Below are 27901 nucleotides of genomic sequence, written 5' to 3'. Positions count from 1 at the left end.
GAGTGTCTAGGACTTTAACAAAAAGCCAGAGAAAACAGATTATGTCAGATTATGTCAGAGTCCCGGACACTGACAGTGCATGCATGCAGAATGTCTAACTTAAAAACTGAAACAGGCTGTATTCTTTGTGCAGTTGATGTCCCTGTAAGGCATCCTCTCAAGCATGGCCTATGCAGTCTGTTGCAGCGCATAAAGACACAGAGAGAAAAGTGGAGCACAGCTGCAGAAGTGCTTCCATGTGAGGGAGGAATAACCGAAAAAATGCCATCTGAAGATGCTGCTGTGGGAAGTTTGAGTATAGGGACAGGGATCCTAAGATATGGAGAGAGTGAGTGCTCCTGTCCAACTTGCTGTCTGAAAATAAACTAAATTAAATTAAAAAAATATATATTTTGCACATTGACATACTAGTTGATGTACTAAATATAGGATCCTTTCAGATCACCATGAAACAGTTTAATGTGTGTCTTCCTTCTTGTGTAGGAGAGTCTGAAACTACGCTGCCACCAAACGAGCTGAGCTTTCCACACAGTGGAGCACAGGTGTGTATTGTATAAAATTGAGCTTTCTGTGTTTAAGGATATTCAAGTTCTGGTGTGGTGTTACGGTTGAGTGTGTGTGCTTTGAAATACCAGTGTTTTTGGATCTAAAATGGAGCACATCTTTTTTCATAAAATTAGATATAAAACTGTCAATTTTCCACCATGCCTATATCAATAACATTTTGGTTCCATTGTCCTTTGCTGGTAAGTGAGGTGGTTCATAAGTTGTTCCTTTGTGTTGCTCCGTGTGACTGGTTCCAATAAGTCATTGATTGGTTTCCATGGATCTTTAGTCTTAAATTTGATTTTCCAGAATAAAGACCTTACATATCATTAAAGATTTAGTCCTTAAATCCATTTAATGTCTTAAAAATACTGCATACCCAATAAATAAATAAATAAAAAAGCCTTCAGTCTGTCAGTTGTCTGCCAGCTTCCGAGTTTACTACTTGCAGTGCACATGGAAATGACCAGGAAGTCCTGGCCTGTTTGGTGCCCTGGGCGTGTACAGGTAACTCAGTTGATCTGGAAAGTATCACTTTTCCCACATTTTATGTAAGAACCTTATGAACCTAACATTTTTTTCCTCAAAATTCTATGCACAACACCCCTTAAGGTTCTGCCAAATTTATGCTGCAAATTGTGGGATTAATAAAGGATCATTTTAAACATTTGTCATGTCATGGGCTTCCTACACTACTGATTGTGCTAGAGGATTATTTATTTATTTACACAAACCTACCATTAACCATCATTTTGTTGTGTGTAATTTTTTTTTTTGTATTTGCCTATTAAAAATGGATTACGCACCATAGTATGGACTCCCCCTGATTCATTTCTAAACCAATTCTCTGTATTTCTTATAACTGTCCTCTGGTGCAGGTGGATGGAATGGAAGGACGAGCACAGGACACACAGAGTTGGCTTAAGGAACAGAGTTCTAGCCTGCTAGAAGCACCATCAGAGCAACAAGCTCAGGTGGAGAACTCATGTGTGGTTCCATGGAAGGGGCCAAAGGAGGAAATGGCTACACAGGTAAAATGTTATTTCTTTTCCTGGTTTGTGCTATACTAATTACACTAAACTAAAGAATCATAGGACTTCCATCTGGCCAATAATTAAAGATTCAAAATAGGTTTATCAGTACAACAGTATACCGCTCCAGCTCTGGGAGAGATTTGCCATGAGCGTGGATGGTGAGTATAAAAACTATAAATTTTCGCTGGCATTATCTATTGCAGGATTACTAATGGTGAAGGAAGTGTTGGTATTGAAGTATTGAAACTCTATCATGCCTAAATGAGGTTGTTCCAAAGATTTGGGTCTCTATAAACAAATGCTCTGCAAATGCACCAATATTTTTTAGGTGGGAGTATAAAGTCCTGGAAATATTTTTAAATAATATATGTCCCACCCAAGTATTTTTACTGATTCACCAGGGGCTGTTAATCCACGTCAAGCCCCTTTAGGACTGATCACCCACACTATCTTATCAGAATTGACTTGCTGAGCTGCGAATGCCAACTTGCTTTTCTAGCCATTTTAATACAATGTTTTGTTCTGTGACCGTTTATGTGTAGGCTCATAGCACGGATAGCACGGACCACATAGCACGGATTCAGCACTACCAACAGGGACTCCTTGAGCAAAGCAGGTTAGTGTGTGTGACTTGGTGTTATGCAGTAAATCTTTCATTTCGTGATTCAATTTAACAAGCTGTACAATTAAAAGTTATTTATAATTCAAAAGACACATTTATATGTACAGCTGAAACACATAAAAAGGCACTATGAACCATATTTTGACTACAAGCACATCTTCTAAGGTGGGAAAATGTAAACATACCAGCATAAAGCGCTAGCACATTTTTGGGCATGTGGCATGTATGACAGGTGGATTTGAGCGTTGCTTCACAAGTGCACAGAAGAAAGATGCAAACATTTTTCCCCTAATAGACGACAAATGCATCAATTTATATTGTGTAATCAGGATTTGATAAAGTGGATTATCAGTAAATAGGGCTCTTAATTTTGTAAACTCAAAATTCTATAGAAATCGCTGGTGTCTTCCTCTTGTAAGTCGCTTTGGATAAAAGCGTCTGCTAAGTAAAGTAATGTAAATAGACAAGGGGAAAAATTCAACAGTGTTAATCTTTGACTGAGTAAGGCGCAAACCTACCCAGTATTCTTTTCTCCATCTCCTGTCATGGTTGAGTTTTTAGGTCCGTCTGACTCTCATTACTATTGTATTATCGCTGTTTAAGATATTGTGGGTAATTCCCCTTACTGTACTGCCAGTACTCGACCCGATTTAAGATAGGTTAGCATGTTGTGCTGCACCTAAAAAAAAAAATACAGCCCAGTATGTTTCTCTCAAGCACAAATCACATAACTTTGAAGGAATAATGTTGGATAAATAATACTTCTATGTTGAGGATACAAACCACGTCTTTATTGCACAGCTAAATCTAATATAACAAATCCCTTAAAATTGATTTATTAAACTTAAATTTATTTTCTGTTGTAGGCTTCAAAGACAGTGTGTTCAGGTGGCTTCCCAACAGCTTGAAGAGTATCAGAGTATGCTGAGACAGCGCTACTCCACTGTTTCCATGCCGACTGGGACTACTTTACCTGCTATCTCAATGGTGACAACACACCCACCATTTTCAGCTGCTTTCACAGAAATAGCAGCACAACCAAGTCATGCCCTGGTACAAGGTGGAGCAACAGTAATCAGTCATGATTCATCAGTGGCCGGTGAACATGAGTTAAACTCAAAATTCCACAGATACAGTCAAGCTGCATATGAACCCTCTGAGGTGAACCCTCTGACCTTCCATGTAAACCCAGGCACACATCATACACATTCACCATGCACAGTTATATGCTTGCCTCACACGGATTTCGCTAACACTCCTGACATGTGCAGTCAGGAGGAGGCAGCTTCTAGTTCTGTAGTCTGTCAGGTTCTCTCTTCAGATGTAGCAGACTCTAGGGCTCAGTGTGAAGATTCAGACCCCTGTCTTCCCTCAACATCTGTGGTATTGGACTTTTTATTGGACAATTTTATAATAATTATTAAATAATTATAACACTTAGTAGGCATCGCCACTAAGGTATTTCAAAATGAATGTTTAGCTAATTACAACTAGATTTTTCAACATGGTTTAATTTGGGTTGATTGTGCACATTGGGAGAGACAACCCCATTGTTCAACAATCTTCCCCAAGACTGCCATGTTTATTTCTCTGTGTAAAGGTGCCTGTATCAAGTTCTGAACCTGTGGAGGCCACTCATGCTTCTCTATCCACTCTGCTTCGAGCAATCCAAGATTTTGAGCTGCAAATAAACAGTCACTTTCATTCTAGAGAACCATATAATCTCTGCAACCAAACTGCATTCCAACCTTCATCCTCTGGTGAGTTTACCTTATGGTCTACCTTTAATTAATCAACATGATTACGCTTGCATAACACATCACTCGATTGTACTGTTGAGACATTTTCAGCCTCACACACCTTCAGTTATGGCTGTGAAGTATGAGAACGTATTCAATGCATACAGAAAGTTTTCAGACATTATTTAAATTTATATTTTCAGTAATCAGTCATACCACAATACTTCTTTACTTTACTTAGCAGACGCTTTTATACAAAGCGACTTACAAGAGGAAGACACCAGCAAGTGTCAACAAAGGAGAATAGAGTTGATTGGGATCGGAGACCCCGTGAAGAGGGAATTTCATTTCCTGATCTGAGAGTGCATGTAGGAGTGTAGCTAGCTAGTAGTGTGTTGTTATAAGATGGTGTACTTCCATTTACAGCCTTATAGGCAAGCATAAAGGATTTGAACTCAATGCGAGCAGCTACAGGGAGCCAGTGGAGAGAGGTGAGAAGAGGCGTGACATGGGTGTGTTTTGGCTGATTGAAGATGAGGCGGGCTGCCAAATTTTGGACCATCTGGAGTGGTTTTATGGTGACTGCAGAGGCTCCAGCCAGGAGAGAGATACAATAGTCCAGTTTAGAGATGACCATTGCCTGGACGAAGAGCTGCAAAAGGTCTAATCTTGTGAATGTTGTAGAGAGTGAACCTGCAGGATCTGGAGATCGCAGCAATGTGATTGTTCAGGCTCAGTTTGTCGTCAATCCATACTCCAAGGCTTTTTGCGGACGCCGTAGCGAGCCAATTTGAATTGAGAGGTTTTGCTGAGGGGAGTTGTTGCCCGGAAAGATCAGAATCTCAGTTTGGTATAGATTCAGTTGGAGGTGTCACTCAGACATCCATGCCGATATGTCCGAGAGACAAGCCAAGATTTTTGTGGTATAGTGGTATCTTCTGGTGGGAAAAGCAAATAGAGCTGGGTGTCATCAGCGTAGCAGTGATAAGAAAAGCCATGTGATTGAATGATGTGACCAAGTGAGAGAGTGTATATTGAGAATAGGAGAGGGCCAAGGACAGAGCCTTGTGGAACCCCTGTGGTTACCCTAGAGAGGACAGATGTCTCATCTCCCCATGATACCTTGAAAGACCTGTCTTGAAGATAAGAGCTGAACCAATTCAGTACAGTTCCTGTAATTCCTAAATCTGAGTGGTGAGAAGAATTTCATGATTAACTGTGTCAAAGCCAGCAGATAGATCAAGTAAGATGAGGACAGATGATCTGCGGGCAGCTCTTGCAGCACGAAGGTCATCCACCATTGCCAGGAGGGACGTTTCAGTCGAATGTTCTTTTCCTGAAACCAGACTGAAAGTTGAGCCAGGACTGATCTTTCAAGAATTTGTTAAAGAAAAGGAAGGTTGGAGACTATCCAATACAGACTGGTGAGAGTCTTTGCAGTTTCTTACTTTGTCCTGGAAGTATCTAGTCTTTCCTGGAGTGACCGCATCAGAGAAGGATGATAGGAGAGATTGATACTTAATAAGTTGAACCCGGCACTTGGAATTCCTCCACTGCCTTTCAGCTGCTCTAAGATGGGTCCTGTGGCGGCGAACCTCATCAGAGATCCACGGCGAGTGTGGAGTCTCACGTGTCAGTTTTGAGGTGAGAGGACAGAGTCTCTCAAGGCAAGAGGTTAGTGTGGAGCAGAGGATGTCTGTGGCACAGTTAGGGTCCTGTATAGAGAGGATGTCTAAGGGGGGAAAGCTCAGAGGAAACAACAGAAGACAGTCGAGTAGGGGGGAGAGGGTGTGGGGTTTGTGGCGAAAATGTGTTAAGTGTGAGATGGGTGTGGTGTGTGCCAGGGGGGATAGTCTGAAATGAATAAAAGAGTGATTGGATACATGTAGAGGAATGACCGATGTATTGGCTGTGGAGCAGTTGCGTGTAAGAACAATATCAAGTTGCTTTCCAGCTCTGGATGTTGCTGCGGTGCTGAGAAGTGTTAGATTGGATGCCAAGATGAAATTTTGGAAATCGGCTGTTTGTGGCTTGAGGAGATCGAGATTGAAGTCTCAGTAGCACAAGGATTCTCCCCAATGACAAGTCAAAGACAGGTGTTTAACAAAAGACTAAAATGTATTAAAAATAAAAATGCATCCCATTTAGCCTAAAAATGTGAATTGTGGGTTGCAATAGACAGCTATGGAATATTGTTTTTGGCAGCCAAATAGTGAGTTTTGATTGCTGGTTTATAACATTTTCTCTGACTTATTTTTTCACTTACTGAGTGACTACAAATCTGAAGCCCACTGTAAATTGTACAAGACAATCCTTTATTATCCTTTTCCCACAGGTGGGAAATTTGCATCATCATTACAGAACAGTGCAGTATTAAAAGTACACTAGAAACAGTGAATACGTAAATTTAAATAAGAATAATCTGTGTGTACAATATATGTACAGTTAAGATATATATATATATATATATATACACACATTGCACTAGGGCTAAACAATTTAGCGTTTTTTTTTTTTTTAACCAAAAAACTTTTATAAAGGGACTGTGACTGTGATTATTTTTGCAACCCCAGACTCTGCTCTATTGGTTAATGTCATGGTTGCTGTGGGAAGATTCACAGTGAGTTAGACACTCTTATACCCAGAAATTAGTTAATAAAATAACGGACATGCTGGCCTCCAGGCTTGAGGCCAGCCTAGCCTCCAGGAATCTGAATCACTATTGTTGCTACACCTTTGTTATTAGTTGTGGGATATTCTTCACTGCATAGACAATCTTTCTCACCAATCAGGTTTGCCCCAAGTTAAAGCCACGCTCATTTGAATATGAGCAAGGACTCTTGCTTTCAACTCGTATGCTATTTACAGTGCAGTCTATATTTCAGTGTACGGTTAATATCCTGAATATTTTGCAAAAAATCTCAAATTGTAATTGCAATTCGTTTTGGAACAGCTTCTTGCCCACTACAGGGCCGATAGCATTCAGGTCCAACACTGGTGTACTGATTATGCTGTGAAAATAAATAAATAAAATTGGAGTTTTATTCCAGTCCTCTGACAGTATATCTGGAAAGGTGCAATCACAGATATGAAGCTCACTCCACCTGCAAATATATTTTGTGTTTACCATACTGGCTATGTGAATTGCAAGTCATGGACAGCATGTTCATAAAGCCAGGGAAGACACCAAAGATGTTGATAAAGGCATATTTTATGCGCAGCAATTGAAGAGTACTTCAAAAAGCGGTGAGAAAATACAAGAAATCACAGCTTGACTCAGACCTACTGTATTACCAGATTCTTCTACGCAAATTTTCCACTAACCTTACTACGGCTAAAACTGCTTTCTGCAATGCAAAACTGGAAGCCTGTGCCCACAACATATTCTTACTTCTACTCAACCCTCGGCAACTCCCCCTGCCCCATCTTCCCTAACTGCTGACTATTTTGCAAACTTCTTCACAGGTAATATTGAACAAATCTGTAAGACATTCTCCACCACAAATCCTACTCTACCCTCTGTAGATTCTACGACTTCTCTAAATCTGTTTTCTAAGCTCACATCAAATGAAATCATTCAGATTAAATCTACAGGCAAGCCAACCACCTGTCCACTAGATCCAATCCCTTCATGCAATGCTCCAAACCATCTCTCCTGACCTCATCCCTTTCATTTCTTATATCATAAACAGCTCAATGTCATCTGGTCATGTGCCAACTGCCTTTAAAACAGCCAGGGTTCTTCCAATCCTAAAGAAACCCACCGCTGATCCTACAGATATCAACAATTACAGACCAGTTTCTCTCTCATTTCTTTCTAAAATCCTTGAGCGGTATGTCTACAATCAGCTATAACGTCACACAACAACCTCCTGGATCCTAACCAGTCTGTTTTCAGATCAACTCCTTCTAGAAAGACTGCCCTTTGTTGCTGTTTCTGAGAAGCTGCATGCTACCAGATTGGCAAAATAGTCATTTGTACCTATTCTCCTCGACCTCTCTGCAGCATTTGACAGTTAACCACAAGACCCTCTTATCTATCCTGAAGAGGCTTGGTATTCGGGGCTCAGCAATGGCTGTGGTTTGCTTCCTACATTGATGAGCAATCTTACCAAGTGACTTGGAACCTCTGCCTCATGTAGACTACTGGTGTCCCTCAAGGCTCAGTACTCAGTCCTCTCCTTTTCTACCTCTACACAAGATCACTTGGTGAGGTCATTTCCTCACATGGATTTATTACTGCTATTATCATTGCTACCACTGCTATGCCAACGACACACAACTCATCTTCTCTTTTCCGCCGTCAAATCTACATGCTGCTTCCAAAATCTCTGCATGTCTAACTAGCATTTCATCTTGTATGGCAGCCCATGATCTCAAAGCTCAATCCCACCAAAACTAATCTTCATTCCAGTAGATTCTTCACCACATCAGGATCTTGCTATTTACCTAGGCAACTCACAGCTCTCTCCTTCTACAACCTTGGAGTAACAATAGACAACCAACTCTGTCATGGAAGTTATTTCCATCACTGAGCATCTGAGGAGTCACAATGAGAAACAGTTAAATGAATTTAGTCAGGCTTTATTTACATGCGTGCATGGGAAGACTCGCTTAACTGAATCCCCAAAGATCTGAACACAGTGACGTGTATATACAGTGGAGGAAATAATTATTTGACCCCTCGCTGATTTTGTAAGTTTGTCCAATGACAATGAAATGAAAAGTCTCAGAACAGTATCATTTTAATGGTAGGTTTATTTTAACAGTGACAGCACATCAAAAGGAAAATTGAAAAAATAACTTTAAATAAAAGATAGAGACTAATTTGCAGTCTTATTGTGGGACTACTGCTGAATTTTGGAAATATGGACTTCAGATACACTGTTGGGGGACTACTAAGAACCTACTCCATGTTTGGCTTTGTAGGCCAGCATCAGTATTTTGAATCTGATGCATGCAGTTACTGGGAGCCAGTGGAGGGAACGTAGCAGAGGGGTGGTGTGGGAGAATTTGTGAAGCAAAAAAAAAAAATCATAATAGGTGACCTTTAGTTTAAATGACTTCTAAACTGGAAATTAGGATGACTGTCTCCCCACTCCCTTGTCTTATTCTCTCTTCCCATGTACCCCAACCCACCTTTTAAAGTCTGTTTCCAAGAGTTGTTCCTTGTGCATCTTGCCAGCCTTTCCAACTTTTTTTTTCAACTCTAACTTGCAGAACCACACCAGCTCAGCAGCATACCCGAGGTGGACACACTTCTCAATTCATCTATCAGTGCTGCAGGTATACAGTTTCATTTTTTTTTTAAATTGTAAGTCGCTCTGGATAAGGGCGTATGATAAATGCTGTAAATGTAAAATGTACAAGCTTTAGTCCATTAAAATCAATCTCAAATTTTACTCCGTTGGTGTGGTTTTGGTTACTCTGGTGTGAACACAGTAATAACACTCAAGTGCACATCAAAACAACTGCATTGAGCAGGGTCCTATACCAGAGATGGAAAAGGTACTGAAAAAATATTTTTCGAACTGGCAACCTTCTGATTACCACTGCCCTTTGAGAATAAAGTGAAGAAAGAATAAAACCACTATCCAAGTATCCAAATCTGTGAATGTTCAACAATTTCTAAATACAAACTGCTTTTTGTTCTTTCTATAGCAAACATTAATATATCAGTTGTCTTTACTGATAAATGAGCTGACTGAATTCTGATGAGAAATTAAATAAAGCAACCTGCCCTACATAATTCTATAGCATTAGACTGTTCAGTTTGAGCAGTATAACATATGGAATACACAGGCAAAAATCAGTGCATTCAGAAATTATTCACAGCACTTCACCTTTTCCACAATTTATGTAACTGCTTTATACCAAAATAGATTAAATTCATTTTTTTCCTCTCAGAGTTCTACACACAACACCTCATAATGACAACATGAAAAAGGTTTATTTGAGCTTTGGGCAAATGTAATTTAAAAAATGAGAGCACATGCACATAACTATTTACAGCCTTTACCATGAACCTCAAAATTGAACTCAGGTGATTTCGGTTTTTACTGATCATCCTTGAGATGTATCTGCATCTTAATTTCAGACCACCAGTGGAAAAAAGTTTATTTTGACCCAATTTGGAAAGACACACCTGACTATATAAGGTCCCACTGTTGGCTGTTAGAGCACAAACCAAGCATGAGGTCACAGGAATTGTCTGTAGACTTCAGAGACAGGGTTGTTTCAAGGCACAAATCTCCCATCATCCGTAAGTGTGACTAAATGAAACATAGAGATGTGTCTGGATCACAGCGTGTGTGCCTGTTCATTTAGATTATGCTACACAAATTTGGAATCAGATTTGTGCCAAAATTATTTCACAAATCATTTCTAATTGTACTCTATCAAATTTATTAACATGATTACTGTTTTTGTAATGCCCATTGTAATAATAAAACCCTTTTAATAATAATACAATAATTATTGTAGCCCAAAAAAATATCATGTTTAGTGCCATATCTGACTGAATGAAATTGTGTTCTCATACAGACAACAGCAGCAGACTATCCTGGAGGGACACATTCAGATTAGACTCAGCTCCACTGATTCAAGGTCTGTATTTCTCACTCTGAATTACTTTATAATGTTTAGTCCACATGGAAGTTTTAGGCTTATTCATGTTATGGAAAAATTGGGGGATATGGTAAAACAAACCCAGTCACAAAATCAGTACTAGCAACAAATTGATAGGGTCTTATGTTGATTCATATTTCTCATGCCTATATGTTATGTGAAGTGAAAGTGATGCGTTTTTTTTTTTTTTTTTTTTTACATTTAAGGCATTTGGCAGACACCCTTATCCAGAGCAATTTACAACGTGCTTTCATGTTGCCATCGATGAAGTGATCAATTCTGGTTCACTAGGATGAATACAATCTTTTTATTCACATTTGACCACAGCTCAGCACCCACTGCTCACAATGAAATGTGTCCTCTGCATTTAATCCATCCCCTGAGGGAGCAGTGGGCAGCCATGAAATGCTTCCAGGGAGTAGTGAGTGGGTGGCAGTACTTTGATAAAGGGGACCTCAGTGGCACCTTTACTGTTTGAGATTACGATTACGAGTCTGTTTCCTTACCCTCCATGCCAACCACTATCCCACTACTGGTAGTAGTTAAGTTTTATGAAAGATGTTTTAATAGCTGCTACTCTTGGATATTACAGCTGATATATTTTTTTTTAATTTATAAACTTTAATTCATTCAACTTCTTCCACAGACATTGGCCATGCAGACCAACTTTCTACGGTAATCTGTTCACACTGTTCTCATTTTGTATGATGTGTCCTCTGAGATCCAGCTGCTGTGGATCAGTGATGAAATATAGCCAAATCTGATCTTCTGTGATTTATACAGGAGAAGCTGTGTGTGTGTGTGTGTGTGTGTGTGTGTGTGTGTGTGTGTGTGTGTGTGTGTGTGTGTGTGTGTGCGCGCACATGAGCAATGATGTAAATAATATTACCCTGAATTACATATTGAGTTATGTATTTCGTGATGGTACCTACACTTGACCTGAGCTGTGTCCGTGTCAGTGGGTGTTAGGGTTGCTGTATATATTTAAAATTCTCAAGTGTGTGTGTGTGTGTGTGTGTGTGTAGTTTTTTCCTGCAGAACGCCTCTCATGTACGACCATCTCCACTGGTAGCTACTGTACAAGCTCTGCTGCATCCGGTGTGTGACATCAGTCTGTTTATTACACTTTTTGACCGTTCTAATTTCAGTTCATGAATAAATCACTGTCCATGTAATTGTTGAAGCATGAAAGAACTGTGAACTCTTTCTATATACAGCAAATAGCTCAACTATTCTATATTACTGTTCACACCTCACCCATGCTGCCCTACTTCTCACATTCTTATACATATAGAATAATTCCATGTTTCAATCATTTAAATTCAGTGTGGTCTTAATCTTCCCATTACTACACAATAAAGTGGCTATGATTTGGCCATTTCTCTCAAAATATTAATATGATTGTATTAGAATTGTCACATCCCATTTACATTTCCCCCTTTCCTCTACAGGCTCCAATCTGTATAGGGATTCAGCAGTTGAAATAGGTCTGGCTTCTCAGAACCGCTTCTCCCAGAGCAGCAGTGACACTGATGTTGGTGAGTTCATGTTAGTGATAGTCTAATAGTAATCATAATAATAACTGTAATCCTAGATGGATTTACATTTATTACATCAACATGATGTAACAATTCTAAAATATTTACAGTTTAAATTCCACATAAAAGAATGGCTTCATTATAGATCAGCATTAGTTACACATACATACATATTCTAACACACACATTTACAGCATTTATCATTATCAAAAATACACCATTTTTCCTTTGTGCAGTGTCTATTGTGTGTCATACAGGTCCTTCCCAAATCATTGTGTGTCATACAGGTCCTTCCCTTGCCTAAATAATCAATATTAAAACAATAAGAGGCTTGAACTACCTTCAGTTGTGTGTAATGAATCTAAAATATATGAATGTCTAATGTTTATCAGTACATTACAGGAAATAATGAACTTTATCACAATATGCAATTTTTTTTAGAAGGACCTGTATATGTAAACACACATATGAATGACACACATATACATACAGTACAGGCCAATAGTTTGGACACACCTTCTCATTCAATGTGTTTTCTTTAATTTCTTGACCCTTTACATTGGTTTATTCTCACTGAAGGCAAAACTATGAATGAATGCATGTGGAGTTATATTTGTATGTATATACTAATTTTTATTTTACTAATAAAGGATAGTCTCATTTCTATCTCAGTTCTTTAATTGATCAGTCATGTGAATGTTTTTCTGTCTGTTTCTTTTAGGAAAATTTGTTCCTCTTCAGCTTTGCCAAGATTCTGACTCTTCTGCAATCTCCAGACAGTCAGATTGCCAGGACCATCAGGTAACTGAGCTATGTTCCTGCTTACTCATATTTGGACATTTTGGACTCTGTGTGTGTGTGTGTGTGTGTGTGTATATTTTTTTTATTTATATATATATATATATATATATATAAAATTCTTTTTCTTTCTTCTTACATTTCTCTTGAAACAATCTTAGAACCTGGCAGAGGCGATCAGTCACTCCACTGGAGCTGTTTCCATTCGGTCACTAACCTGGGGCATGAATCTAGCCCAGAGCCCTCAACTTGGTCAGCTCCTCCTTGATTCACCTTGTCAGAACCCTACTATGAGTCATCTGATGGGTCAAGCATTAGACATTGAGTCATCTCCGCAACTGGATGAAATTGAGGAAGTAGCAGGTGTGTTTAAATCAGCATTCACCAAAAATGTTGATACGTTGCCCTTGTGATACTTTTGACTTTTAATAATTTTTCTCTGAGAAACAAGCTCATATAGCTTTACATGTATATGCCTGTATTTTGTTAGACTGTGGTGTAATTTTTTATTATTATATTTCATTCCTCAGACTCATTTCTTCCTCTCATGGCGGAATTGACTTTAAGTGAGGCAGCAGAAACATCTGTGCCATTGGGCACTGAACTCTGTGCAGCCTTCCTCAGAGTTGACCCTTCTACCCTATCTTCCAATGCTTCGGAAGACTTATCCCATGAACTTCTACATGTTTCTACCAGCGACCATAGTGCTTTCCTGTCTTCCTGCAATCCAGAGCCTGAGGTTCATAGCCTCTCCCTTTCTTCAGCTACCAAAAAGTCTGGCATGGTTGATCTGCCCCTATGGGAAAGAATTCTGGTATAATCTTTTGTTTGAGTTATCAAGAGTTGAACATGTAATGTGAGCGTTTTTTTTTATTCACAACATTCATGTTTTACAGGAGGTTTACAGTGGGAGGGGGATCCTGGAGGAATCTGCTCTGTCATTGGTCAGCCTGACTAACTCCTCTTTGGAACCCACGGTTGAAGTAGGAGAGACTATAATTACATGCATGCATACATACATACACACATACAGGGTTCCTATGGTCAATAAAAACCTAGAAAGGTCAAGAGAATTAAAGTTCTCTTAAAGGCCTTAAGGTTTTGTAAAAATAAATCAACATATAAAGTTCTGAAAAAGTCATTGATATTTCATTGACACATGAACAGTTTATTTATTTATTTTTGTTTCTATGTTTACAACTACAACATTTAAAAAAAACTACAGCAGTCTATAGTATCTTTGCTGGCTTTACATAGTGAAGTTAAGCTTTTTCGGCTTGTCAAGTTTAGTCTAAAAATCTTTTCCCCTTACACATTTGCACAGAAATTTCAGAGTGTATGGTCATAAGTGAAAAGTCATGAAATTCTTTTCTAAAAATGTGTAAGAACAGTGGGTATGGAAAGTATTCAGACCCCCTTAAAAATACAATTGTTGACATTTTTGAGTTATTAACAAAGATTTATGCCTTAATTTGAGTCCAGCTGTTTGAGTATACTGATTGGACCTAATTAGTGAAGCCACACAGCTGCCAATATAAGATCTTAAGCTCACAATGCATGTCAGAGCAAATGAGAATCATGAGGTCAAAGGAACTGCCTGAAGAGCTCAGAGACAGAATTGTGCAAGACAGTGGCCTCCATAATAGTTATATGAAAGACGTTTGGGACGACCAGAATCCATCCTAGCGCTGGCCGTGTACCAAATTGAGCTATCAGGGGGAGAAGAGCCTTGGTGAGAGAGGCAAAGAAGAACCCAAAATCACTGTAGCTGAGCTCCAACAATGCAGTCCGGAGATGGGAGAAAGTTGTAGAAAGTAAACCATCACTGCAGCCCTCCACCAGTTGGGGCTTTATGGCAGAGTGACCTGACAGAAGACACATGAAAGCCTGTGGGTAGTTTCAAATAAACACCTGAAGGTGAGAAGTTAGATAGACCTTTTTGGTCTTAATTCTAAGTGGTATCTGAAAGTGAAGTGATTGTCATTGTGAAACCTGTGCAGCACAGCACATGGTGCACATCCATCACATTTGGTAAGATAAGATAAGTGAGCAGTGGGCAGCCACGACAGGCGCTCAGGGATCAGTGTGTGGGGATGGTGCTTTGCTCAGTGGAGCTTTGGTGGATCGGGATTCGAACCGGCAACTTTCTGATTATGGGGCCACTTCCTTAACCGCTAGGCCACCACTGCCCTGTGTGGAGAAAATCAAGGACTGCTCATCACCTATCCAATACAGTCCCAAAAGTGAAACATGGCAGCATCATGCTGTGGGGTTGTTTGCAGCTGCTGTGACAGGATGACTGGTTGCAATCAAGCGAAAGATCCATATACTTGGTTGCATTCATATCTTGGACAAAAACCTTCTAGAGAATGCTCAGGACTTCAGACTGTGCCAAAGGTTTTCCTTCCAACAAGACAATGACTCTAAGCACACAGCTAAAATAACGAAAGAGTGGCTCCACAACAACTCTGTGACTGTTCTTGGATGGCCCAGTCAGAGACCTGACTTAAACCCAATTGTACATCTCTGGAGAGATCTAAAAATGCCTGTCCACAAACGTTTACATTCCAACCCTCTAGAACTGGAGAGGATCTGCAAGGAGGAAAGGCAGAGGATCCCCAAATCTAGGTGTGAAAAAACTCATGTGAGTAACTAATAAAGTTACTCACAACTTTATTAGATCAAAAGGGTGCTTCTTCTATTTTTCTGAGTACTTAGGAGCATGTGATATTTCAGTTTTTCTTGGTTAATAATTTGCAAAAATGTCAATTCAATGTTTTTCTGCTGTGTGTACATTAATTGAGGAAAAAAATGAACTTAAATGATTTTAGCAAATGGCTGCAATATAACAAGGGGATGGTAGTAGCCTAGTGGGTATGACACTCGTCTGTGAACCAGGAGACCCACTTACTACCATCGTGTCCCTGAACAAGACACTTAACCCTTTGTTGCTCCAGGGGGCGGACTGTCCCTGTAACTACTGATTTGTAAGTCGCTCTGGATAAGGGTGTCTGATAAATGTTGTAAATGTAAACAGCGTGTGAAAAATTCAAGGGGGTCTGAATACTTTCTATATTCAGTGTATATACAGTGCATGCGGAAAATGTTCACAGAGAATCACTTTCCTCATTTGGTTATGTTACAGCCTTATTCAAAATTGATAAATGTATTTCTCTCACATAACAACATGTGAAAATTTTACTTGAAGTTTTGACATTTATTTAACACAAACAACGGAGAAATACCATGTGTATATAGGTATTTACAGCATTTTCTCAATAATTTGTCGATGCACTTTCGGCAGCAATTAAACCTGAAGTCTTTTTTTAATATGATGACACAAGCTTGGCACATCTATCTTTGGCCAGTTTGACTCATTCCTCTTTGCAGCACCTCTCAAGCTCCATCAGGTTGGATGAAGCGTTGGTGCACAGCCATCTCTCTGGAGATGTCTGCGCTCTGTCTGGATCACTCAAGGACAATCACAGAGTTGTCCTGAAGCCACTTGTTTGATATCGTGGCTGTGTGCTTAGGGTCATTGTCCTTTTGTCTCTCCGTACTCTGACAGCGTTAAAAACTAAAAAGAGTGGCATAAACGCAAAGTACCAACTCTGGTGGTTAATGATTGCCAAACACTCCTGGACCTCAGACCATCTTCTGACAATCTGGTCCAGTTTTGATAGGATGGACAAACTTTTCACCCCCGAGTGAAGTGAAGTGATTGTCACATGTGATACACAACAGCACAGCACACAGTGCACACCCATTCCTCTGCAATATACCCACACACCTCTGCCATGTTTTGTGGTTTACCTGTGCGCAGAAAGCACCGAAGTTGCGGAAATGCCATGTTAGTGGCATGCTGGTCAAACTGAAGGCCCGCTTGCTGCTATCTCATGCAGCTTCCTCTGGAGACACTGGATCGGCACATCGTTTCTTCATCCTGTGATGTTCTATCAAGCCGATCGGCTCCTGTCTGGGTCGTTTGATTGCCATGGACTTCAGCGGAGACAGAGTGAACAATCACAACCTGCGGCTGCTTGCTAGAGCTTCGTCGACGGCTTAGATTCCGGCCTCAGCTCCTGCTTTGGATGGCTCTTGTAAACTCCAGATCGCTGTGTTCTAACTCTGATATAGGGACTATGTCCTCACCTTTCTATTCATTGTGTCTAAATATATTTTGACTGTGGCCCTGCTGAACTGTGGCCCTGCTCTCCAGATCTAGACGTGAACCCTGGTTAAATGAAGCTGTGTGCATCACCAGCCGCAAATGTAGAAGAGGTGACCGAAAGTGGAAGTGGAGGCTGCTAAATCCAAACATTTTTCTGACATTATTGATTAATTTGCACAATCCTTGTGTACACTTTAAATTATGTTCTTTATGGTCCACAATCAGCCGATATGGGTAATTCATCTTAATTGTGTGTGAACCTTTTTAGACTTTTTAGGTGTCGCACCAGGGCCGTACCACCATGTGTCCACCTACCTATGACCCCTTCATCTATGTCACATGCTCAGCTGTCTTTGACCAGTTTGAGCCTGTGATCGCATGATATCTGGATGAATTTATTGGTCAAATGAAGCCTTCTGGTTCTCCTAGGTACCCTATCCCTCCCCATCTTTTTAAGGAGGTCTTCTCTGCTTTTCCTCAGCATTATTAATGGATTTATTCGGCCAATCTCTAAACTCCTCTCAAATGTCTTGGAGAAATCCGTTTACAACCAATTGAAATTCTTTTTGGATGAGCATAAAATGACATTCTGCCCATTGTGTTTTTGGTACTCTTGGACCTTACAGCTGCCTTTGACACAGTGGACCATAAGATTCTCCTGTCTTGTTTGCCCAACTGGGTGGGCATTCAGGATGGTGTCCTGGAGTGGTTTTAGGTCCTACCTAGCTGAGTTTTTGTCTGTATCGGCACCACTGAATCTGCTCCAGAACCTCTCACGTGTGGAGTGCCTCAAGGTTCGATTCTAGGACCTCTCCTCTTCTCTTTGTACTTACTATCTCTAGGGAATATTGGGCTTAATCAGAGGTCGTTTGATTCCAAAATGCTGCTGCGTGACAAAAACATGAGCACATTACTCCAGTTCCAGCATCGTTACACTGGCTCCTGGTTCGTTATTTGATAGATTTTAAAATTCTTTTGTTTGATCTTAAATGTCTTGGCCTTGGCCTATGGCCTTGGCCCACAGTATTTATCTGATTTGTCTGGGTGGTCCCCAGTCGCTGCTCCAAGACTTTGGAACACAATGCCCTTGAACATCAGGGCACCAAACACCAAATCCTTTCATGCTTTTAAGAGCTCCCTCCTTGGCTATTAAATCTGTCTGACATGTTGGTTTTACTTTTATTATGGTTATTATTTTATTGTTTCTATTCGTGGTCTCTCTCTTTTCTTTTGTCTGTGTACAGCACTTTGGTCAGTTGTATTGTTTAAAAAGTGCTTTTATAAATAAATGTAAAATTTTATTAGATTAACTCTTTCCCAGTCGCCCAGTTCCTGCAGATAAAAAAAAACATCCCAACAGCATGATGCTGCCACCACCTTGCTTCAATGTAGGGATGGTATTGGTGATGAGCGGTGCCTGGTTTTCACCAAACACCTGGCACTTACCTTGGAGTTCAATTTGTTTCTCATGGCCTGAGTCTTTTAGGTGCCTTTTGACAAACTCATGTGCCTTTTACAAAGGAGTGGCTTTCTTCTGGCTACTCTACCATACAGGCCTGATTGGTGGATTGCTGCAGAGATGCTGGTCCTTCTAGAAGTTTATCCTGTGTCCCCAGGAGATGAACATGGTTGTTGGTTACCTCCCTGAGTAAGGTCCTTGTCCCCGATCGCTCAGTTTTGGTGGCCGGCCAGCCATAGTGGTCATAGTGGTTTTGAACAAAATTTTCAGATTACCGAGGCCACTTTGCTCATTGGAATCTTCAAAGCAGCAGAAAGTTTTCTGTAACCTTCCTCAGATTTGTGCCTTGAGTCAATCTTGTCTCTGAGGTCTACAGACAATTCCATTGACTTGACTTCATGGTTGGTTTGTGCTCCGACATGAACTGTGATCTAATATAGACAGGTGTGTGTCTTTCCACATGTTTGTGTCTTTTTCCACTGGTGGACATCTCAAGGTGGATCAGGGGAAACAGGATGCACCAGAGCTCAATTTTGTGTTTCATGGCAAATGCTGTGACAACTTATTTGCATGTGCTTTTAGGACATTTGCCAAAAAAGTAAACTTTTTTTTTTCACATTGTCATTATTGGGTGAAAAAAAAAATTATTAAACCAATTTTGAATAAGGCTTTGAAAATGAAATGTGGACAAAGTGATGCGCTGTGAATACTTTCCAGATCTGATCTCGCTAGAGTTTTTTAAAAAAATCAAGGCTAAATCAATATTTTTTGGTTTTCTGTTTTGTGTTTTAGTACTATAATTTATTTAATAGCCAATAGTTTTGAATAAACTTGAGGGCTATAGTGTCCTTTACTCAATGGCTGTAAATTGATTCCTAGTTTGTTGGAGTACTATAATTGCCACTTACTGACCTTCCTTGGTATGGCTGTAGTATTTTAATAGATAAGGGACCGTTTAAAAGCAGGGATGGATTTACTGAATAAGGCCCAGGGTCTCAAGATGCAACTGAAAATATAGGCTTATACTGGGTTTGTTCATCTCATGTCTGAATATTGTTAACTTATTTCCACAAAAGTTATCGGCTACTGCTCCTCACAGGGGAGCATACCCATGGACCCTGCTTTAGAATAATAATGATCAGGGTTATACACAAGCACTTTATAAATCAGGACCCAAATAGCCCCCCCTCCCCTGCTCACCTCCCGGGCATGTGGAAAAAAGTACAAGTTGTTGTTTCTGGATTGCATGAATCTGAGTTTGATTTACTGAATTTGATATTGGAACAAAAACCACACATAGAATATGCTAATGTTTGTTTACTCACTGTAAAGGTTGAATCATGGTCTACTGCAGAGGAGCTCACATTCTCCAGCGTCTCTTCACAAGCAGGTGTGTATTTAATAATTTGCAGTGTGTCATATATATATATTAGTGGTGGGCCGTTATCGGCGTTAACGTGCTGCGTTTACGCGAGACTCTTTTCGCGTGATTAAAAACGTGCTGCGTTAACGTGAGACTTTTATCGGCGATAAAAAAAAAACGCCGTTAATCTATTCACAAAGTTGGGTTGGGAGCTGGGTCTACTACGCAAGCTATTGTGCCGGAGTTAAATGGTTACACTAGATTTTTAAGTATATTCTTTCTTGTGTCTTTTAGTTTCTTATTTCCTAAAGACTTCTATTTTGTTTTTGAGACTCGGTTCAGGTCTCTTGGACACATGGCGTGAGCTGTGAGAGCTGCGTGGGGTTTGTGTGCAAAAAGTTATTTCTTTAATTTAATTCATGTACATATTAGGAATATTTTGCATGTGTGTTATTTTGTGAATATTTTTTATGTTCTTTTAATACTGTATATTGTAGAGAGAGGTGCAGAAAGACTCTGTGTGACGCCATGTTCTGACGTGACCTTGCTTTTTGTACAGAATACACTTTGCACAGAAAATCTCTTGGGTGTCAGCTCATCATTTGTGGTTCAAGAATCGAAATCAAAAAGTTACACAACGCATAAGAAGAACCGCTACACTATGATGACTTTCACCTTGATATTTTAGCGCGGATGTATACCTAGCCGAATTGCACTGTAGGGGGCGAGAACGAGTCTTCGAACTGTGAAATTACCTCATCAAACGTGACGTGGTAACATGGATGCAGCTATTTAACTGAATAAACTGTTGGTAAACACAAGTACATCTTATTGAACATAATTTATTTTCATCACCAATTATCATAGTAGAACAGCTTTCTCAAGCAGTTTGTGATGCATTTTGGAAACAGGAGATAGCCCCTGGTCTAATGCGCCACCTTGCTTGAGAAACCTTCATCAGAATTCAAATGAGCCATTTTAATCTAGATTAAATTTAAAATATAGATTAATTTTAAATATAGATGAATCTAGATTAATTTAGATTAATCTAGATTAATTCCAAGATTACAGTGAGATTAATCTAGATTAATTTAGATTACAGTGAGATTAATCTAGATTAATAAAATTAATCTATGACCACCTCTTATATATATATATATATATATATATATTACACACTGTATGTATGTATATGGTTGCTCTTGGGTCTGGTCAGAAGGCATTCCAGTCCTGGACTTCAGTCAGTTGACTGAAAGCATTTCAAGTTTAGTGCTGTAAGTGTTTTCTTGTGTGTTCATAATGAAACAAAATGTTGTGAGGGGTCTTATTTAGAAAATTTTGCTTAGAACTCATACTAAAAGTGTACGTGCAATCAAAAAATGACATGTCAAATTTATGAAAACGTGCACGCACACACCTTCATGCAGTTTACACACTCTCCCTGGGATTGTTCGCACATTGAGTTGCTGCTTATTTTGCGCTCGGGTGCTATTTGCTTAAGAAACCTTATTGGAATCGGATCCAAAGTGCAAGTGCATTGATTTGACAACAAGATTATTTTGATTAATTCATGCTCTTTAATAAGGTTGAATCGTTCTAATCGGTGGTCCGCTATTAGAAGATTATTTTCCATGGAAATATTGGTGGAGCTATTTGTTGTGCTTTTAATCTTCTCTCTATTTGCGACTATTTTAGTATTAAAGAAATTCGTAAAATCATTGCTACTATGATGATATTGAGTGGTAGTTTTAAACAGGATTCTGGGATTTTTTTTTTGTTTTTGTCTATTAACGAGGAGAGATATGTTGATCGAGCCGCGCTAAGTAGGCTCTCCTTCCAAGCTATTCGGAATACGTTCAATTTACTTTGACGCCATTTGCGTTCTAATTTTTGGGCGGTCTTCTTAAGCGAACGTGTGTAATCATTATACCAAGGAATTAAGTTTTTATCTCACTATCTTCCTTTTGAGGGGAGCGACTATATCTAATGTACTACGCCGTGTTAATTCTAGACATTTGGTCGCTTGGTTGAGTTCAGTGGGGTCTGACGGTGAGTTTATTAGCGTTGATAAATATGGTAGGGTATTAATAAACCTTTGCGCTGCACTTGATGTAATTGTCCGTTTGTCTCTATAACGAGGGGGATTGAGTTTGTTGTGTCTGAGACATTTTAAAAGCGATGAGGAAATGATCTGAGATCATTTCAGATTGCGGAAGAGTAACTATATCTTCTATATTTAAACCGAAGGTCAATACAAGATCGAGCATGAGTAGGTCCTGTTATATGTTGGTTAACTCCGGTCAAGCAGCAAGATGCAGCCCTGATCAGATGAGGCCTGTAAATAGGTCTAAATCTCGACTGAGACTTCATTAATTTTCTTGCTTCTAGGTATGCGCACAGCTGCTGGGCTACTACCTTTTCTAAAAAAAAAAATTATGTAAGTGGGAGGTTTGATATCGGCCTGTAATTCGATAGCTGACCTAAACCGAAATCGGGTTTTTTAATCAGGGTCTTGATGACTGCTACCTTGAAAGAATTTTGTACGTGTACAGTGCTGAGGGAAGAAAGGATTTATTACATCAGGTTACATTTTATTGGTTAAGCTTTTAGGAAGCTGATGAAGAATATAGGTACATTGATTTGATTAGTTAAGTTTAATTTAGGCTACTTAAGGAGGTTGAAGCGTTCTACAGGGTATCCGCGGATCCTTACATTTCAAAAATCCAATGTAAGACTTGATGCTTTAAATATCATTAAAAATGACTAGTAATACTTAAATCCACAGTTAAAGGTCTTGAAATGCTGCAAATCCAATATATTTATTTACTGGTAACCTCTAGGTAATTTAGCACATTTTTAATATGTGTTTGCATTTTTGTGTATGAGATTGGAATTAGCTACGCCAATGTAGCTAGATGACTAAATTCTGTACCTGCCGGTGGATGTGTTCTCCTTGTATTAAAAGATTTCCTTTCGGGTTAACAGTTTCAGCACCACGCAATCACAATGTCAGATTGTGCAATTATGTGAATAATATATGTCACATACGGTTTGTGTAGCTATCAATTTAGATCATTTCAGTGGGATCACGCTCACATGGTAAATGAGCGGCCAGCAAACACTAACTTCTAGTCTATAGTACCTGTTCTTTCCATATGATTCACTGCTTCTAAATTTGTTTTGGTGATTTGGTTAAAGGTTACAGGTACTGCATCTATACAGTGGGAAAATAAAGTATTCAGACCACCTTAAATTTTTCCCACTTTGTTATATTGCAGCCGTTTGATGAAATCAAAGTTTTTCCCTCATTAATGTACACACAGCACCCCATATTGACAGAAAAACACAGAATTCTTGACTTTTTGAAGATTTATTAACATAGAAAAACTGAAATATCACATGGTCCTTAGCATTCAGACCCTTTGCTGTGACACTCTTATATTTAACTCAAGTACTGTCCATTTCTTCTGATCATCCTTGAGATGGCTCTACACCTTCATTGGAGTCAGTCCAGCAGTGTTTGATTGATTATACTGCTATCAGGGTAGAAGAGCCTTGGTGAAGAAGGTATAGAAGAACCCAAAGATCACTGTGGCTGAGCTCCAGCGAGACAGTTCGGAGATGGACAAAGTTGTAAAAAGTTAACCATCACTGCAGCCCTCCACCAGTCTGGGCTTTATGGCGTGGTTGCCCGACGGAAGACTTTCAGTGCAAGACACATGATAGCTTGCATGGAGTTTGCTAATAAACACCTGAACTCCAAGATGGTGAGAAATAAGATTATCTGGTCTGATGAGATGCGACTGTTCTTGAATGGCCCAGCCAGAGCCCTGACTTAAACCCAACCGAGCATCTCAGACCTAAAAATGGCTGTTCACCAATGTTTACCATCCAACCTACATGAACTGGAAAGGATCTACAAGGAGGAATGGCAGAGGATCCCCAAATACAGGTGTAAAAAAACTTTTTGCATCTTTCCCTAAAAGTCTCATGGCAATATTAGCTCAAAAGGGAGCTTCTACTAAATACTGAGCAAAGCAATACTTGGGACCATGTAATGTTTCAATGTTTCTTTGTTAATAACTTAAATAATTTAAACAAATGGCTGCAATATGAATACTTTTTGTACCCACTGTAAATCTCTGGGGCTAACTCCTGTTTTTCCATCGCAGGTGGTTAGCCAAATAAATACAGAGTATTTATTATTATAGGAGACTTATTACCAAATGCTATATCACAGTTCATATTCAGTTTAAGTTTGCCATTGAAAGCCAAATCCATACGGCCCAACAGCACAGCTTATGACAGCCCAGGTGGGAATGGATATGGAGTCAGGCTTAGGTGAACTTGTATTTAAAAAATGCACCAAATGTATCAGTCAGAGTTTCTTAGTGAGTTTACAGAGTAAGAGTAAGGACTGTACTTTGCTCAGTGTCACTTTCGCGGCTCGGGATTCGAACTGGCAAACTTCTGATTACAGAACGAAATTCACAGGTAATAATTTGCATGAAAAGACACATCGTTGGTATATTTCTGTTCGCTCTTTTTTTTTTTTTTTTTTTTTTTTTTTTTTGAGAGCGAGGTAATAGTGTAGCCACTCTGTCTGCCACCTGGTTTCGGCTCTGATTATTTGCTGTAAGGTGATCATGATCAGACTGTAAACTAATGATATAAATATGTGTTGCTCTTCTTTTAGATGTGCATGAGGTGAATCCTGTGGAAGAAGTGACTATCAGGCAAGAACAAAGAACAATTGCCCAATTCATACAGTCAACAACAATATTAAATTTTTTATTTAGCACAATAAAACAAACAGTATGTCTCTATGGGCTTTGACAGGCCCTACAGTATTCAGTATTAAGAGGTTTATTGTTGTCATTGACATCTCTCAATGTATTGTGCACCTTTTTAAAAGTTTGTGTTTTGCTGTTTTCACAAAAGATTTTGCTGCTTTGTTGAATTCCCCTTTAGTGCATTTTTCTAATTGAAAACCATGTAATATCCATGACATAGCCATGGCCTTTGATATCACACAGTGTTGGGACAGTAATGACCCAGCGGGTAAGGTAAGGTACCGGACCTGTAATCAGAAGGTTGCTGAATCCCAAGCTGCCACGGTGCCACTGCGCAAAGCACCGTCCCCACACACTGCTCCCCGGGCGCCTTTCATGGCTACCCGCTGTTCACCAAGGGTGATGATTAAAAGCAGAGGACACATTTCATTGTGTCACTGTGCGCTGTATTTCACAATGACAATCACTTCACTTTCACTTACGTTTTGTACATTGTACAGGTTGTGTGATAGTGAAAATGATGAGACAAAAGGTGGAACAGCATTGCCGGAAGGCCACTGCCACTAATGTCCAGGACACTGATATTTCTTACAGGTGCCTCACACCCTTTCTCTTTTTTGATGTACCTCACACACAGTCAAGCCCATTATTATCCATACACCTAGCAAATTTTGACTTAGTTACTTTTATTCAATTTTTTTTTTTTTGACTCTTAAAAGATAAGACTATGTACAATAGCCATCACTGTGTGTGTTGTATGTGGGACATATGTCTTGTAACCCTGTGGTGAAAGTGTTACTACAGACTATTAGACCATTTACATGCATAATTTACACTACCAGTCAGGAGTTTGGATGCACTTACTCATTTCTATTTTTCAGTGTAGAAGATACGGGACTCTGAAATAGCACTTATTAGTTGTGTAAGAAATAAAAAGAAATTGCAAAAAGCATTTGCATCTCTACAAAGCAAGGAGCTTTTACTGTGATTTGCAGCATTTCACACTTGATTTCTCTCCACTCTCAACTGGGACAGTTTCCAACAGTCCTGAAGGTTTATGCTGAACACTTGCTCATTAACATGAGTGAATGATCATCTCATCAAGCATTTGTTTTGATGATGAACAAAGCAGCCATGAAGGTAAAAAGAGGCGACTCTGGAACAAATCTGATTCATCAAACATGCTTCACTTTCTCCTAATACAAAAAATAGTAAATTGCTGGTTTCATCTCCTTGTAAGTCACTTTGGATAAAAGCGTCTGCCAAGTAAAGTAAAAATGTTTCTTGTATTGGATTCTTCTAAATGGCTCCATCTTAGTTTCCATAACCGCCACAGAGTAGGGGCATCCAGACTTTTAACTGGAGGTGTATATGTCTAAAAATCTATTAGTGGTCCCAAGTTTAAGACTGTTATTGTAATCTGTGTTTAAATTTTGTGTAACTTTTCTCTCTTCAGAAAACCATGCGGAAGGTTCTCCATTTGGCTTTAACATCTCAGAGGTTCCTGCAGGAGTTGTTCCCAGTGCTCTATAAATACAAAAAAAAATTGATCTGGGAAATCTCCTAAACATGTTTGTGTATTCAAGATGATAGTTTTCTTTTAATTTAGTCATTTACTGAGTCTTTTATGTCCAATGTTTCTCTTTTAAATAAACACTTAATTATTTGAATATTGTAATATAATGTTGTGGTTTATATACTCACTCACTGTATCATGAACCTGATTATACCTAATGTAAAGGGTCCAGCTTGTACAAGTGTAAATTTACTGTCCCCTCAAAATAAACTAAACACACACAGATTAATTTAATGGCAGCAAGAGTAAGTAAACCCCTTTCTGAAAAAGTGTCTATTTTGTGTAGTCACCATTATTTCCCAGTACTGCCTTTCAGTATAAAAGTTCCTTCTGGGACAGCAGCCATACAGACCACCAGTTATGGTGTGTTGTCTGAACACCTTCAACCTCTACAGCAGTGTCGGCAGCATTGATAGGTCTACTTTCAAAAGACAACCTCTGGATATGAGGCTGTCATTCTTTGGTGGACCACAGTGAGGTCTGTCCTGAGTTGAACTGCTGTATGGTCTGGCCCACCATGCTGCAGCTCAGTTTCAGGGTGTTGGGATCTTCTTCTATCTTAGGCCTTATCTTTATGTAGAGATTAGGGATGGAGCCGAACCCAAATACGATATTCAGAAAGGCACAAATAATGAATACTTATTTCGAACACATATTTGTATTTACGAGCAAGAAAAACTGTCAAAAATCTTTTGTTTCTTCATGAGCCTGCAGTCCAGGTTAAAACTATGCTTGTGTAATTGTGTCGAATTGTATGCACTTGTGGGAATTATATGATTAAGTTATTCTGTCTTTTGCAGACAACAAGCTGTATAGGCTAGTTAATAGCTTCTCGTCACTCATTAACTTAGATGGGCAACCAAATAGAAAAGAGTGGGTGCTGCTTAGCAGTCTCTTGGTCCTTCACCAGCCAAAAAATGTTGTGCAAAAAAATGTCAGTGCTGCAAATAAAACCAAAGTAAGATGTAATGTGTGCAAAAGTCAAATCAGCATAGGCAGAGATATCAAATATCTGTCAGCATCTACTATGCTCACATCCTCTCCTGGTACTCTCCATGTTCTGCCAAACCCTCCACAAGCACCAAATGATCATCACAGCCATGTTCTGTCAAACCTTCCACAAGCATCAAATAATCATCACAGCCATGTACCCCTGAAAGTCCGTTTCAATCACCTATATTAACTGCATTTAATGCAAAACAGGATTATTCACCCAACCACCCCAATGCGAAGAAAATAACAGTCACAGTGGAGGAAATTATTTGCCTTGACCTGATGCAAGACAGAAGACTGTTGACAGGTAGTTGGTGGTCCACTTTGTTGAGTGGTGAGCAAATAACCAACTTCTTCTAAATGTGACCGAGGAAATGGTTCTAGATTTTAGGAGTACTGGGACCAAATTAAACACAATATTAATTCTTGGAGGACAACAGATCCCTGGCGGTTCACCTGGACAATAAATTGAACTGGAAATTTAAGATCGAGCACAGAGCAGACTCTACTTTCTTTTAATGTTTGCAGTAAGATGTTGCATTCAGTCATTGCAAGTGCAATCTTCATCAGAGCCAGTAACGAGCTTATAAAGAAGAATGGCTCTGTGCACAAACTGATTCATATCATGGACAACCCAGCTGG

The 27901-nt window shown here is 39.4% G+C and overlaps 1 protein-coding gene across 3 annotated transcripts in view; it reads left to right on the top strand.

Annotated features, from left to right (window-relative positions):
• cep295 (centrosomal protein 295) overlaps positions 1-26368 on the top strand; it is a 30606-nt gene extending 4238 nt beyond the window's left edge. Inside the window, exons 9-27 of one of the 3 annotated variants that reach the window (XM_028961110.1) lie at positions 134-328; positions 484-542; positions 1425-1577; positions 2123-2196; positions 3069-3585; positions 3803-3962; positions 9162-9227; positions 10485-10547; positions 11215-11243; positions 11594-11666; positions 12020-12106; positions 12828-12907; positions 13066-13267; positions 13435-13718; positions 13801-13887; positions 19867-19924; positions 24594-24633; positions 25191-25284; positions 26147-26368. In XM_028961110.1, the coding sequence (XP_028816943.1) occupies positions 134-328; positions 484-542; positions 1425-1577; positions 2123-2196; positions 3069-3585; positions 3803-3962; positions 9162-9227; positions 10485-10547; positions 11215-11243; positions 11594-11666; positions 12020-12106; positions 12828-12907; positions 13066-13267; positions 13435-13718; positions 13801-13887; positions 19867-19924; positions 24594-24633; positions 25191-25257 (2294 nt within the window). In that variant the 3' untranslated portion in view covers positions 25258-25284; positions 26147-26368. Of the gene's footprint in view, positions 1-133; positions 329-483; positions 543-1424; positions 1578-2122; positions 2197-3068; positions 3586-3802; positions 3963-9161; positions 9228-10484; positions 10548-11214; positions 11244-11593; positions 11667-12019; positions 12107-12827; positions 12908-13065; positions 13268-13434; positions 13719-13800; positions 13888-19866; positions 19925-24593; positions 24634-25190; positions 26105-26146 lie in introns of those variants that run through there. The other 2 variants (XM_028961109.1, XM_028961108.1) reach the window with 2 other exon arrangements.
• The last annotated feature ends 1533 nt before the right edge of the window (positions 26369-27901 follow it).

Source organism: Denticeps clupeoides, chromosome 19, assembly GCF_900700375.1.
Source record: "Denticeps clupeoides chromosome 19, fDenClu1.1, whole genome shotgun sequence".
Classification (NCBI taxonomy): Eukaryota; Metazoa; Chordata; class Actinopteri; order Clupeiformes; family Denticipitidae; genus Denticeps; species Denticeps clupeoides.
This window is presented reverse-complemented; position numbering and strand designations above follow the sequence as displayed.